Below are 14,643 nucleotides of genomic sequence, written 5' to 3'. Positions count from 1 at the left end.
GTGGATTTTAGGAGGAAGAGAGGGACCTCAGCCCCCATCAACATCAAGGGAGTGGAAGTTGAAAGAGTGGACTCCTACAGGTACCTGGGGGTACACATCCAGTACTCGCGTTGAGGGGGGATGAGGGGGGATGGCATCCCCCCTGAAATAAAAACTGTCAAAATCATCCCCCCTTTCCATCCCTTATGTCATTTCATCAATGAATGTGGTTTTACTGCTATTTCAACATTTAGAGTCATCACCAGAAAAATAACACAAAATAACCTATTTGACAATTTTCACCTGTTTCAAGTAAATTTTCACTTGAAATAAGTAGAAAAATCTGACAATGGGACAAGATTTATCTTCTCATTACAAGCAATAAAATATTGTTCCACATGCAGATTTTTCTACTTATTTTAAGTGAAAATATACTTGAAACAGGAGAAAATTGTAGTTTTTTCCAGTGATGAGTCTTGTTTTAAGTGTAATGAGATTTTATTTACTAAAATGAGACATTTTAACTAGAAATAAGACAAATATTCTTGTTAAGAGTTTGAGTTTTTGCAGTGATCCATTTTACTTATCCTGTGAAGGACAGAGTCATATTGATAAGTTGAGAAAACAGTTTTTTATTTTTGTGTTTTGATGTATTTGATGTAAGCCCAGTGGATATTTAAAGCTTACAGAAGGCTGCATTTAACTGCTGCTATGTCATTCCTGCAGTATTTCTGCAGCTGTTTTGGTCAGTGGTATTATTTGTAATATATTATATTATTTGTAATCAGCACAAATTATCTGTCCCCATATGATAAAATCCACCATCCCCCCTGATTTTTTTTTACAACTTGAGTACTGGACACATCAACAACAAACTGGACTGGACCGACAACACCGAGGCTCTTATCAGGAAGGGGCAGAGCAGGATGTTTTTCCTGAGAAGGCTGAGGTCGTTTAACATTTGTAACAAGCTACTGAGAATGTTCTACCAGTCAGTGTCTCCAGTGTCCTGTTCCTTGCCGTGGCCTGCTGGGGAGGGAACATCTGTGCCAGGGACGCTACCAGGCTGAACAAGCTGGTGAAGAGAAGGCCAGCTCTGTGGTGAGGTCCCGGTTGGACAGCCTGGAGGTGGTGGCTAAACAGAGGATGGGGAAAAACTGGTGGCCATATTGGCCAATCCCTCCCATCCACTGCACATGGAGCTGACGGGGATGAGGAGCAAATTCAGCAACAGATTTGTCCTCCCCCGTCAGACCACAAAGAGATTTGGACAGTCTTTTATTGCAGCTGCACTCCGACTCTACAACCAGGCACAGGGAGACCTGGAGCTGGAGTTGATAGGATAATTGACTTAGGGCCCGATTTACTAAGATCCTAAATAAAGAGTACTAAATTGCGTGTGCACTGAAAAAGTTTGCGCGTGCTGTTGTTGTGTGTTTTGCGGGTGATCAACTAAGATTGCGTGCGCAATTGATAACAGGTGCAAACCTCAGTATTTAAATGAGGTGTTGCATGTCTTACGGTTTGCGGCGCAAACTTTGCGCCATGGAGTCTGGATGGAAAGCAGGATATAGTTGCAAGCGCAAAATGAAATTTGACGAGTTGGAGTTAGAGATATTAGTGGAAGAGGCAAATTGTTGTGCCGTATTCAGCACCCCTGCCGTGAAAAGCACCCCCTCGTATATTCAATGATAAGTAGACCAAGAAAAAAAACAACACACTGACACTTCAATATATTTATATATACACACTCACACAAACACATACTTAGGAGTTTATATTATATATATTTACAAATATTATGGAAGACAACACAGTAAGCAGGCTATTAATTAATGACATCAATAACCATTTACCCGATTTTTGTTATCTGTGACTGTGATTGTGGGAAAGTATGACTATTGTGGAATCCATGAGTGCATTTAAACATGAATCATTAACACAAAACTGGACGCTAAACAGAACATGCACGGAATGAGAATATCATTTTTGTCAGACGAGGGGGTGCTTTTCACGGCAGGGGTGCTGAATACGGCACAACACCGGGGTATGACAACTGCAGAACATATAGGCGCACAATAAGAAACACTTTTTTCTCCATGAAAACACGTGATTTATTTATTATCACAAATAAAAAAATGAATGTGCCTCCTGTGGCAACCTTTTGCTGAATAATACTCGATTTAACATTCAAATAAAATATTTCTCCTTTTGCATGTGGAGATTAGCACCTTCCTTTCGAACGTATTAAATACAGACGCAATCACAATCCCCGCAAAAACTTTCAGGCTTGGTAAATCTCATTGCGGGTGGTAAATGGACATATTTGCATCTTCCCCTCCCAGTATTTAGCGATTTCTGGCGGGTACGCCCCATATTGATTATTCATCAGGGCAAAAGTACTAAATGAATAGCGTGTGCTATTTTGCTCATTTGAGAGACGCAGTCCTCTTTGCACGCTGTTAGTAGATCAGCTTGCACATTGGTTTGCGGGTGCTGTCAAGTTTGCACACGTTTTTACACACGCAAACCTTTAGTAAATCAGGCCCTTAGACTCTTATCTGCACATTGACAAACAACTACCAGCACTTCCTGTTTGTTGGACCAGCAGGGTGTTTATATTTACTGTTGCATTGTAGACTCTGTTTTTCTGTTTGTCTTTCTCTTTTGAATGTCATGAGCTGTTTGGCAACTAATTTTCCCCAGAGGGGACAATAAAGGTTTCAATCAATCAATCAATACGTCACAAAGTATGTTCTTAAATTAGCATTCCTTGATTATTTGATAACAGAGTGCATATAATAAAGAAACAGGGAATCAGTAAAAAAAAAAAAAACAACTACAATTATTATTACAATTATGCATTTGCTCAAACACTTAAAATGTATCACTTAACCACTGAATTAATAAAGTGAAATGTTTTACCTTTGCATGAAATTCCATTTTGAGGTATAAGAATTTGGCAGACAAGGCAACAATGTGACCATATCGATCATGCAACTTTCCCTGAGAAAAACAAGGCAGAGAGAAGTCACTGACTAAAAATCAAACAAACACCTGTCACGTTTGAAAATGAAACTTTTGTGAAATAATATTGACAAGCAAAGAGGCAGAAACTATAAGGAGATTTGAAACAAAGCCAAATTTGTGGTTGTGTTGCAACAGAAATCAAAACATTTGCATGGATAAATGTACTGACAATCTGAGTACACACAGATGAAAAGTTGCTTCCTGGTCCACACACATTTGCAAATATGATTACTACAGCAAGCTTATAGTATAAAATCCCAGCTGTGACTGCTGCCACTTTGGTGTGATTTGGGACTCTTTAAACTCTTCTACTCTTTAAAATGTAGAAACAAATTAACACAGTTGTAAAATCTAGTTTTTCCAGTTGAGGCTTTTATCCAATGTTAAACCCTTTTTATCTTTCAAAAACTTTGACAAAGTTATAGACGCTGTAGACAGAGAACTGAGGCACTCATGAGGGTAAGATTAATAAAATGCCTTTATTGGTGCATGGCTAATCTATTAAAAGCGTGACACGCACTAATAAAGGCATTTTATTAATCTTACCCTCATGAGTGCCTCAGTTCTCTGTCTACAACATTTTATGGATCTCCCCGACTGAAGAGCACCTGGGGGATACACTTTTTTGCAAATACCCAAGCAGCACTCCATGCACCGCGTTCCTGTCTGAAAGTTATAGACGCCTTTGTTTCATCCCGCCTAGACTACTACAATGCTCTGTATGCAGGCGTTAGCTGTTCCTCCCTGTCCCGTCTGTAGCTCGCCTCCTCACCAGAACGCGAAGGCGAGACCATATTACACCTGTACTCGCAGCTCTACATTGGCTCCTGTTATAGGATCAATTTTTAATTTTTTTTAATTAATTTTTTTAATATTTACATGGTTTTGCACCTTCTTACATCTCAGGTCTTTTTAATGTCCATAGACCTTCTCTGGCTCTTAGGTCAGCCGACCAACTCTGCCTAACAGTTCCCCCCTCCAGGCTAAAGAGCAGGGGTGACCGGGCCTTTGCAGTAACTGGCCCCAAACTCTGGAACGAGCTGCCACTGCACATACGCCTGGCTCCTTCTATGGCTGCTTTTAAATCTCATCTTAAAACTCATTTTTATTCAATAGCATTTAACTTTTGTTGTATTTTATTTTGTTGTCCTGTTTTGTTTTTAAAGTGCTTTATAAATAAACGTAACTTGACTTGACACTTACCCACAGGACACCCATGTCTTTCACATTGCGACTGTACCTGCGGGAATCTGCAACAGCCTGTCGATCAGACGGAGATGAGGGACATATCACATCACCATTACAAGAAAGTGAGGTGGCCGAAGGAAGAACATGGAAAGATTTAGATGCTGAACTCACATTTTTGTGTCCATCCCTGAGCAATTTGTGGAGCAAATAGCAAAATTTCCAGCTGACCATGGAGTTGCTGGAGAGAGGCAGGTTCAAGACGTAGGACCAGAAGGTGGTGGCTCCACCCTCTTTGTGGGTTCCCATGATGATGTCTTTACAGCTGTTAAGGAAACTTCCAAATACTATTCTAAAATATGAACCTGTGCATAAACAGGACTTATACCTCCACTGAACCTACATCTTTATCTTAGATGACATATATTTCCTTACCAGTGGATACACCAAGTAAAACAAACAGATTCAATCCTTCCCCATCATTTACTCTCACATAACAAACACAGAACCAAAGTTATGTTCAGTAACTACCATTAACTCTCAATTGACAAGCCTGTAAAACAAGGCTAATCAATTATTTCCCATTGTGATTAGAATGGTGTTTATGCTGAGTGCTCTGAGGACCAAAACACATACACATCCAGAGTTATGTAACTATCACCAGCTGCAACACCACAGAGTATTGCCTTTACAGTGCAGCCAGAAGACTGAGGTGGACAACAACTTTTTGAGATAATTTAAGCTTCTTTATTTATTATTATTAATTATTTTTCAGTGAATCAAAAGAGTCTGCTGAGAAACTCACTTTACAATATAAACCAGGGATTGGAACCTGAGGTCAAAATAAGAATTATCATTATATTATCATTATATGATTAATTGGGAACCATAAAGTTTTGGTCCAAAGTACTAAAATGGTTCACAGAACAGGAAACCTTATGAAACTGTGAGGAAAACTTTGATCTTCTGTTGTTGGTGTTAATAAACATATTTTTAGAGACCACAAACATCTCTATATATTTTGACAGCATATCCAGTCAAAAATGTTAAAACAAAGGAATATTTAACCAATTGTGTTTTTTCAAATAAAAGGTTTTTAAACTAGGTATTTTTTGATTTTTCATATGAAACCACCATATATGATTACAATACATTATTACTTAACATAACGTATGCCATGGACTTGTGAAATGTGGTACTTGCATTCACAATTGACTGAAAAAAATTAAAAACCTCAAGTTTTTGGAGTCCTAATAAAGTTTTCACAAGTCTGTGAATTAAATCAAAATACTAGCGAGCCCCAGGCATGAAATGAATAAATAATTTTGGCAAGACATTTATATTTTGTGGCCACAATTTTTTTTAATAATAATTATTTATAATTTATAATAATTATGTACAATAATTTGAGGTCAGGAAATACTAATTTGTGTCCAAAATGTATTCAGTTATGTTGAAATTTCATGTCTGCGGCTGGTAAAACATATACACTATAGCGCTCACCTATCCATATAATCTGAATCAGGTGTTCCAGTTACTTCCATGGTCACAGGTTTACCAAAAAAAGCACAGATTATTGTGTGGGGTTGTTTTCCGGGAGTGGGTTTGACCCCTTAGGTCCAGTGAAAGGAACTCTGAATGCTTCAAGACATTTTGGACAATTTCATGCTGCAACTTTGTGGGAACCGTTTGGAAATGGCCCCTCCTCTTCCAACATGACTGTGGTAAGCAAGGTCCATAAAGACATGGATGACAGAATCCGGTGTGGATAAAAGCGACTGGCCTGCACCGGGTCCTCAACCCAACAAAAACCCTTTGGGATTAGAGCGAAGATTAAGAGCCAGCCTTCTCATCCAACATCAATGTGTGACCTCACAAATGGACTTCTGGAAGAATGGTCAAAAATGCCCATAAACACGCTCCTAAATCTTGTGGACAGCCTTCCCAGATGAGTTGAAGCTGTTATAGCTGCAAAGGGTGGACATATTGAACCCTATGATTAGGAATGGGATTTCATTTAAATTCATATGCAAATCAAGGCAGGTGACCAAATACTTTTGGCAATATATTGCATTTTCCTTCACTTTTGAATTTTGTTCAAAACTTCAATTTAGTTTAGCTTTGAAAAAAAAATTATTACAGAGCCCCAAAACATAATACCTGAAATAAATAAGCAAATCAGTATTTTGTGGCCGCAAAATAATTTTTTCTGCAAAGCCCTAAAGTAATAATTGGTGCCCACAATTTATTTAGTTATTTCAGATGTCATGTCTGGAACTCCATAAAACACACATTTTCCTTTCCTTTAGAAAATATCCACTTCACTACATTAAAATTACATTTTTAGTTTCTACCTTTGTTTAAATCTACCAGGTTTTAAGTTGGTTAAAAGTTTCAACCACATTTCTGTTCCTCCTCTCATTTGCACCGCGGTTGAATTGGTTTGATATTGGATATTGGATATTATGAATTCAACACCCATAAACTTGTGATACATACCACTGATTTTGGTCAAACCACTTGTGATGTGTTCATGGTCATCTAGACTATATATCACAAAACAGTAATTATTATAAAATCATATTATGGGCTGATTTAATGTGGTTTAATGAATTCAACACCCATAAAACTTGTGATACATACCACTGATTTTGGTCATATTGCTTGTGATGTGTTCATGGTCATCTAGACTATATATCACAAGAGAGTAATTATTATAAAATCATATTATGGGCTGATTTAATGAGGTTTAATGAATTCAACACCCATAAAACTTGTGACACATAACACCGATTGTTTTCATTATGCCCATAATATGATTTTATAATAATTACTGTTTTGTGATATATAGTCTAGATGACCATGAACACATCACAAGTGGTTTGACCAAAATCAGTGGTATGTATCACAAGTTTTATGGGTGTTGAATTCATTAAACCTCATTAAATCAGCCCATAATATGATTTTAATATGATTTTATAATAATTACTCTCTTGTGATATATAGTTTAAAACCACATTAAATCAGCCCATAATGTGATTTTATAATAATTACTCTCTTGTGATATATAGTCTAGATGACCATGAACACATCACAAGTGGTTTGACCAAAATCAGTGGTATGTATCACACGTTTTATGGGTGTTGAATTCATTAAACCACATTAAATCAGCCCATATATATGATTTTTTTTAATAATTACTGTTTTGTGATATATAGTCTAGATGACCATGAACACATCACAAGTGGTTTGACCAAAATCAGTGGTATGTATCACACGTTTTATGGGTGTTGAATTCATAATATCCAATATCAAACCAATTCAACCGCGGTCTCATTTGCTAACATGAGCACGCTAACAGATTGTTATCATTAACTTTAAACTTTAGTAACAAAAGCTGCTTCTGCGGCAGAATAAAAATAATATACGGGAACATATCTGTCTTTATCAAGGTGTCGAGTCATTTTGAACTAAAATAAACTTGCTGTTATGTGTTCAAAGGATACTGCGCACATATTTGGCTTTAGGTGGTGTTTCAGTCGACGTGACGGTTTTACTGATGTTGTGAAGCTGAAAAAAAAACACAAAACCACCGTCACTATAAAAATCCTTTGATTCTTCACTTCATAAATGTTAAAATCTCAACTTTTAGACTTAATATGAAAACACAAGGCTGGGAACCAACATTGGCCATAGAAAAACCCAGTTCCTGTTTGATAGTCCCTAGAATAAATTTGGACATTATTAAAACAAGGCTGCTCTACAGTCTGGCTGCAATGTTTCTAATAAAATAAAAGCTATACCATTACATTTGACTAAGACACCTGTATAGGAAGGGAAAAATAAATAAATAATTCACACTTTTAAAGCACCAAAAGAGCTCAAGTGTTAAAGGTATGACTCACCTGTTGTTTACCAAACTGTTCTTTCTCCGCAGCCAAAGCCTTTTCCGTCTTATTTTCACTTTTATTCTTTGTTTTGCTCATTTTATCCTCTCAAAAGTATAAATCCAGAGTTGCCTCCAGGCTCCTTAAAAAGCAGCTTCAGGTAAGTTTTAGAGGACACAAGTTCCAAAATTACTCTTCTGTTAACTTAATTTTCAGTCCAAAGCGACACAGCGGTCATTCCAAGTAAATCCAAATAAAGAGGTAAAAAAAAAAAAAAAAAAAGTTCTTCTTTGCTGTCAAATGTGCAAAACGCCTCACTTTAGAGCATCAATGTAAATATACGGCTGCAACATTAAAATGCTACCAACACGTCAGGTAAAAGTATTTTTAATCAAAAGGAAGTGATGTTACATCCAAGTTAGAAGATAGAATAGGTACAGACGTTTCCCCTCAAGCCAGCAGGTAGATCTGGAGCCAGTGAAACTGGAAAGACGACACAAAGACACACCACTCATCAACCCTGAAAGACTGGTTCCTGCCCCTCCATACAATCTAGTCTTAAAGATGGTGATAATGCTTCAAGATGTACTATACATGAATCCTAATGTGATACAAAAGTAGGAAATATTCACAGGCAACGGATAAAAACAATACTGGGGTCATTAAAACACAAAATAATGGACAGTATTTATTTTTTATCAATTTTCCACTTAAAATCAGGCCGTCCACATTACTGGCTGGCAGGGTGGCACCGTGACGAAGACGACCTTTGGGTGGAGATTCACTCTTCTGTTGGGGGAAAAAAAGAAAAGAAAAAAAAGCATTAAGCCTTACGTGTTAACACGCCCAAACTAAAAGGAGGAACACTTTCCACACTTGATGCCACGCCCCATGAATACAAATGTTAATACAGAAACAGAGGTCTCATGAAACTCCTTTACCATCATCACTGTGGAAGTCACTGGGTGGTGGTGGGGATTCTGGATCTTGTATAAATGAGATGTTTTCCGTGGCCGAGCAGCTCACAGAAGGACCAGCATGCTCCACAGAGCTGCACTGTCTTGACAGATTCCTGTCAATTAGCATGGTTTCGTCCAAAGAACGTCTGGCCATTAGATCGTCACCCTGATGAGACAGAATAAGATGTTTTTAAATCACCGAGTTTAAGAGTTACAGGAGAAAACTGATCACACTTTCTAGTGTCCGACCGATCAGCCTTTTTTTCGATTATTTCGATCACCGATTAGGGGGAAATCAAAAAGACCGATAGCCGATATCAGCCGATACGATTATTACCCTTTTTTACCTTTTTGGGAGAAAACAAATTTCAATACAAGAATTCATTTAAATGAATGGTGAGCAATTTATTGCTTTAACTAGGAAGGACAGCAATATTCACTTTGCACGGCTCACACATCAAAAGTGCAAATTATGGAACATCAAACAAAACAACCAGCATTTCAGTTATTAAAAATAACATTAAGTGAATTTTCTCTTTACATAAAATAAAAAAGCTGCCTATAAAAAATAACAAATTAAGAGGAATAACAGCCTCAATTTTAGAACAGTCAGGCAAAATACTCCCAATTCCCAGACCCAAACCACAGCAAGTGCCTACTTGGAGGTAGTAACAGTAAGCTAACTAGTACACATGACAAACAACCAAACAGTACTCTACCGAACTTTCAATGAGAGACTTACTGTATATTGTTCCACTTTGATCATTTAAGAACTATACAGCAGATTTTAAAAATATTTAAAAAAATGTAAATATAAGATATGCACTTTATGCCGATTTTCTTTAAAAAAAAAAAAAAAAAAATCGAAATTATTTATTTTCGATTTTTTTTTTTGGGGGGGGGGGCGATACCGATTATTAATAAAATTATGAATATCGAATTCGATAATCGGCCACACTTTCCATCTGTAAAAGCCAGAAGCAGATTAAGTTTTCTGCACTTTTCCTGAATTTGGGACGGAGCCTCGCAGCTGGTGCCCATCAGCAATCAGGAGGCTTCGCAGGTGTGACAATCAGGAGGCTGCTATAAAGGAGAGTGGACTGGAGCTGCTGTGTTCGGTGTCCGTGGACTGATTCAGTGCTCCCCAGAACCGCTGTCTCACCACCTTGCGTTTTGCCAGTGTTTTTTGGCTTAGGTGTATCCTACAAGTGTGTAGCAAGTTTAATTTGGTTCCTAGAGACTGGTGTTCTTTCAGAGTTTTCCTGATCGTGCTTGGTTGTCCCTCCTTTTGAGTGGATTGGTTTTTGTTAAATGGTTAATCCTTGTTGTCCTCGGTTTTGTGGAGGATTGTTTTGTGTTTAACATTTTGAGACCTTGTTTGTTAATAAAATACCTGAATTTCGTTTACACTCCCAGCCGTCATCTTTTTCCCTTCGGTGCGTAACATTATGAGCTCCTGTTTCCAGTATTTATCCCATTAACTGATTGTTTTCTCCACATTTGTCTTGTCACCTGACTCCCGGCAGGTGTGGAGATCGTAGCAGAAGGGCTCAGTGACGCGACACTTCTTCTCTTTTCCATCATTTCATTCTTTAATCTCTTCATTGCCTCTGGGTTTTTTTTATCCAGCGGTACAGAGAGGATGCTTCATAAAAATAATCCAATATCATGTTGCTTTAGTGGGGGCACATGTTACACCGGGGTGGAAAATTGAAGATCTTGTGATTTGTTTTAGATACTAAGGGTTCTGGTAATCCACAGATTGATATTAGCTCAACAGAAAAAAAAATGTTTAGAAATAAATGTTTTCTACCAGAGTTCTGGGGCTCGAGTGTTCTGTGCAGTAGTTTGGCTGTTCCCAGTACTGCGCTTTTCTGGACCGAAGTCTCCGACGTCCCTGGGATCTGCACAAGCTACTCTCACAGCTTAGAGCTCACGGCTCCGAGAGCTCCAGTTAACCGTTTCCTTCACCTTCTAGATCTTTTGAATCTTTTTTTCAACTCTTGTTTTTCCAGTTTCTCGTCTTCCTTCTTCCAGATGTTGCCGTCACTTGTCATCTTCCGGAGTTTATTGACCACTGCAATGTCCCGTTGGTTAGCCAGGATTTGCATGTATACATCTCCCGTTTTGGCATGATACGGAGAGCCTGGTGTGAGCGCCCCTTAGACAGTAAACCTCCCCTCAGATGAAGCTCTATCACTTCTTTATCTTTTTTCCCCAAAGTATTTGAGTCCCACAGATTATTTGACTCATTTATTTACATCCTTTATTGAACTAGGTGTGAGTCTCATTCCGATTAAAATCTCTTTTCCAAGAGAGACCTCGGAAAGAAGGCAGCAGTTAGTTAAAAAACAATAGGCAAAACAAAACAACAAAGAAACAATAATCACTGTCAAAACTTATAAAATCATGATTATCTTGTTTAATCCCACAAGTACTTGTAAAATGAGTCAAGATAACCACAGATGGCTGTTTGAATAAGACCATTTACGTCTTATGTCCCTCCCCGGGGTTTGGATTCATGTGATAATCTCACATTTGGTGGTTAGAAATAACAGTGGAGACATTAGAGTGACCTCAATATTCCCATCAAACGTTGTTCTAGCCTAGATCACTTCTGAAAATGTCCCATGATCAGTTTAAACTGTGTAACTTTTATCTTGACTCATATGCAGACGAGGTTCATGTCTGCTTTATCAAAAAGACTTTCTTACATCGGCCATGTGTGAAGAGTAGCTTCCCAGTTCGCCGACCGACACTGATGGTGGTCGACCTTCATGAGCAGATCTGAAGCTCTTTGGTCTGGGTGACGGTGAAGGTGAAGGAGACAGATGATCCACGTAGCTGCAAGTTGCATCATCCTGGCTGCTACAAAAAGAGGAATGGAGATTCATCACCTTGGTGTTTTACTGTCAACAGTTCAACAGCATTCAAAATACAAACTTTTCAACACCTCTGCCTTCAAGTGACCTTCAAACAACCTTTTCAGTTTCAGAGTTAGGTACAGAAAGATTATTGAGTGCTGTTTTTGTTGTCTCTCAGTGACAATTTATGTTTGAGAAAGTTAAAACACAGAAAATCTATCATCATCACCAGGGATAAAAAAAAGAACAATCAATAATAATAATAATAATAATCTATGGCTCAGTTCACACCTTACCTGCCATGAAATCCCTGACCGTTTCTTTCCCTCTGAGCTTCTCTGGTTTTTTCCTGGTGAAACCGTAGTAGTTCCAGGTCTTTTCTCTGATTCTCACATACCTGGAAAACACACAGAGACAATATTATTGGTCTTTTTCATATTTCAGATCACCTGGTGGGAAGTATCCAATACTTACCAGCCGTTTTATTTGATAATAAGGGTACATAAACTAAATGATTAGTCACTCTATCCAATAGAGTAAATGTGGCAGGGGAGGAAATAGTGTTTTATTTATTTATTTATTGATTGATTTATGTATTGATTTATTTATTTGTGCTTCTGTGGTTGATCCTCGTGATATAAAAAGTAGGGATGTCCCGAGTATTTTAATTTGTGTACTCGCCGATACCGAGTACCGATCCGATACTTCTACCACAAAAATAACTAGGCTAAAAATGCAATGAAAAATGCAATGATTTGAAAGACAGGTTTTATTTGCAAGAGAAATTCAATTTTAAACAAAACTCGGCCAGCTTGGCTACATTGAGCTGTTACTTTTCTTTTATCCACGTACGCGTCAATCTCATGACATCACTGAGTGATTCTTTGGGAAAAATTTTTGTTTTTGCATGTTTTGTCACATTTACACAAACTCAAACACACACAGAGTTTCTATGAGTTCATGGGCTTGTTCTAGTTCTGGTTAAAAAAGAAAAGTACAAAGGCTTGAAATTTTGTGCTACTTGTGCTTAATTAATTTTTTTTATTCTGTTATTATTTTATTATTTATTAAAGTACTTGAATTTACTTTAAGATTCATTTAATCTAATTTAGCTATTCTTTATTTTTTATTTATTTTTTTGATTTAATTTGCCTGAAGATGATTATTTTGTACTTCAGACGTTACTCAGTTACTCAGTGCTTGAGTAGTTTTTAGTACTTTTTTACTTTTACTCAAGTAATTATTTGGATGACTACTTTTTACTTCTACTTGAGTCATATTATTCTGAACAGTACTTTTACTTGAGTACAATTTTTGGCTACTCTACACACCTCTGGAAACAACATAAACAATCAAATAGAATTTAAAAAACAGGCTAAATGAAATGATGTTACACACTCTTGTACAGTAGGTGGCGGTATGCTCCTTAAAGTTGGTTGCGATCTGCCAATAAAACAGAGAAGAAGAAGAACATAAACAATCCCATTCTCACAGTCTGGTTTATAGACCCTTTTTCAGCCTACGTCACATAATGTTGCGCGCGCATTTTGGCAACAGAAGTGGCGTTGTTCTCCAGCAGTTCTGACTGAAACAACTGGTTAGCAGGCATTTCAGTGCTTAACTTTTATTTTTAATCCACTATATTCTTGTGGTCCGTTCTCCTATATGTTCCCCCTCTAACCCGGTACATACATAGGTTCCTCTAAACATCTGTTCCCGCTACAGTTTTAACTAAAAGAAAATGTGCTCCAATACAGCAGGTCTCATAATTTTATTTTGAACACTGCCAAAACTCAAAATCTTATAAAGACTTTAACTTAAAACTTAACTAGAACTTAAAATTAGCTTGACACAAATGAAAGTTCAATTGAAACACGTGGGAAAAACACCTAACCTTTTAAGTTATGTGTGTTATCAGGTGTAATGGCATTTTTAGGTTAGAAATAAGAAAACTTCTTGGTAAGATCCTTAGTTTTTTGAGTGAAGGCAGTGAGAGAACAAATTGTAATGTTCAAACAAATCCTGTTTCTGATTTATATTTTTCTTTATTTTTTATAATTTATGTATTGTTCTGACAGCTTAGGTCCCTTTTAAACAAAGTATACCTCTTTTGTGCACTTTATTTTTTATATATTTGGCAGATGTAAAGCATACATGTGTATGTTTTCTGTGTTAGTCCATTTAGTTGTTGTTTTTTTTTTATCAATACTTTAAAAGCTCAGGGATGTTCAAGGAGCAATCTGTTTGTGAACTTTCTGAAGATTATCTGCACTGTGAATTTGCACTGTCAGTTCTGTTTTCAAATGGTTGGAATTTAATGCTTTTTTTTTTATCCGATTCATCGATTAATCGAAAAAATAATTGACAGATTAATCGATTATTAAAATAATCGTTAGTTGCAGCCCTAGAGTATATGAGGGCAGTATCGGCCCTGATACCGATACCAGTATCGGTATCTGATACCGATACCAGTATCGGTATCAGGGCAACCCTAATAAAAAGGTAATTTAGACAGAAAACTTTGAAAGTCGCCTCCCGGAGGTTGCCTGATATTTACTTGAAGAGAAAAGTGGACAGTGTCTCTTTTTTTTTTTTTTTTACAAATACAATGAAAAGAAAACATCATAAATCAACCACTTAGACAAAAGAAAGACAACCTGCTCAGTTTTAAATAGTCTTGTCCATGACAGTGACCCACAGCAAGATAGTCTGAGCTATGCTGCCAAACCAGAAAGTCTC

At 37.3% G+C, this 14,643-nt stretch overlaps 2 protein-coding genes across 2 annotated transcripts in view; both read right to left on the bottom strand.

Moving 5' to 3' along the window:
• The window catches only part of LOC133455034 (huntingtin-interacting protein 1-related protein-like), a 29,891-nt gene extending 21,576 nt beyond the window's left edge, over positions 1–8,315 (bottom strand). The window contains exons 1-5 of the mRNA XM_061733844.1: positions 8,100–8,315; positions 7,701–7,764; positions 4,369–4,511; positions 4,213–4,269; positions 2,905–2,985 (exon numbers count right to left, since the gene is read on the bottom strand). Coding sequence (XP_061589828.1) covers positions 2,905–2,985; positions 4,213–4,269; positions 4,369–4,511; positions 7,701–7,764; positions 8,100–8,180 — 426 coding nt within the window. The 5' untranslated portion in view covers positions 8,181–8,315. The remainder of the gene's footprint in view (positions 1–2,904; positions 2,986–4,212; positions 4,270–4,368; positions 4,512–7,700; positions 7,765–8,099) is intronic.
• Positions 8,316–8,452: 137 nt separating this feature from the next.
• Positions 8,453–14,643, bottom strand: part of ccdc62 (coiled-coil domain containing 62) — a 32,469-nt gene continuing 26,278 nt past the window's right edge. The window contains exons 11-15 of the mRNA XM_061733845.1: positions 13,303–13,347; positions 12,201–12,301; positions 11,755–11,908; positions 9,023–9,206; positions 8,453–8,870 (exon numbers count right to left, since the gene is read on the bottom strand). Of these exons, the coding sequence (XP_061589829.1) occupies positions 8,863–8,870; positions 9,023–9,206; positions 11,755–11,908; positions 12,201–12,301; positions 13,303–13,347 (492 nt within the window). The 3' untranslated portion in view covers positions 8,453–8,862. The remainder of the gene's footprint in view (positions 8,871–9,022; positions 9,207–11,754; positions 11,909–12,200; positions 12,302–13,302; positions 13,348–14,643) is intronic.

This window comes from Cololabis saira, chromosome 11 (genome assembly GCF_033807715.1).
Source record: "Cololabis saira isolate AMF1-May2022 chromosome 11, fColSai1.1, whole genome shotgun sequence".
NCBI classification, from domain to species: Eukaryota; Metazoa; Chordata; class Actinopteri; order Beloniformes; family Belonidae; genus Cololabis; species Cololabis saira.
The sequence above is the reverse complement of the archived record's forward strand: the minus strand, read 5'-3'. Positions and strand labels throughout refer to the sequence as shown.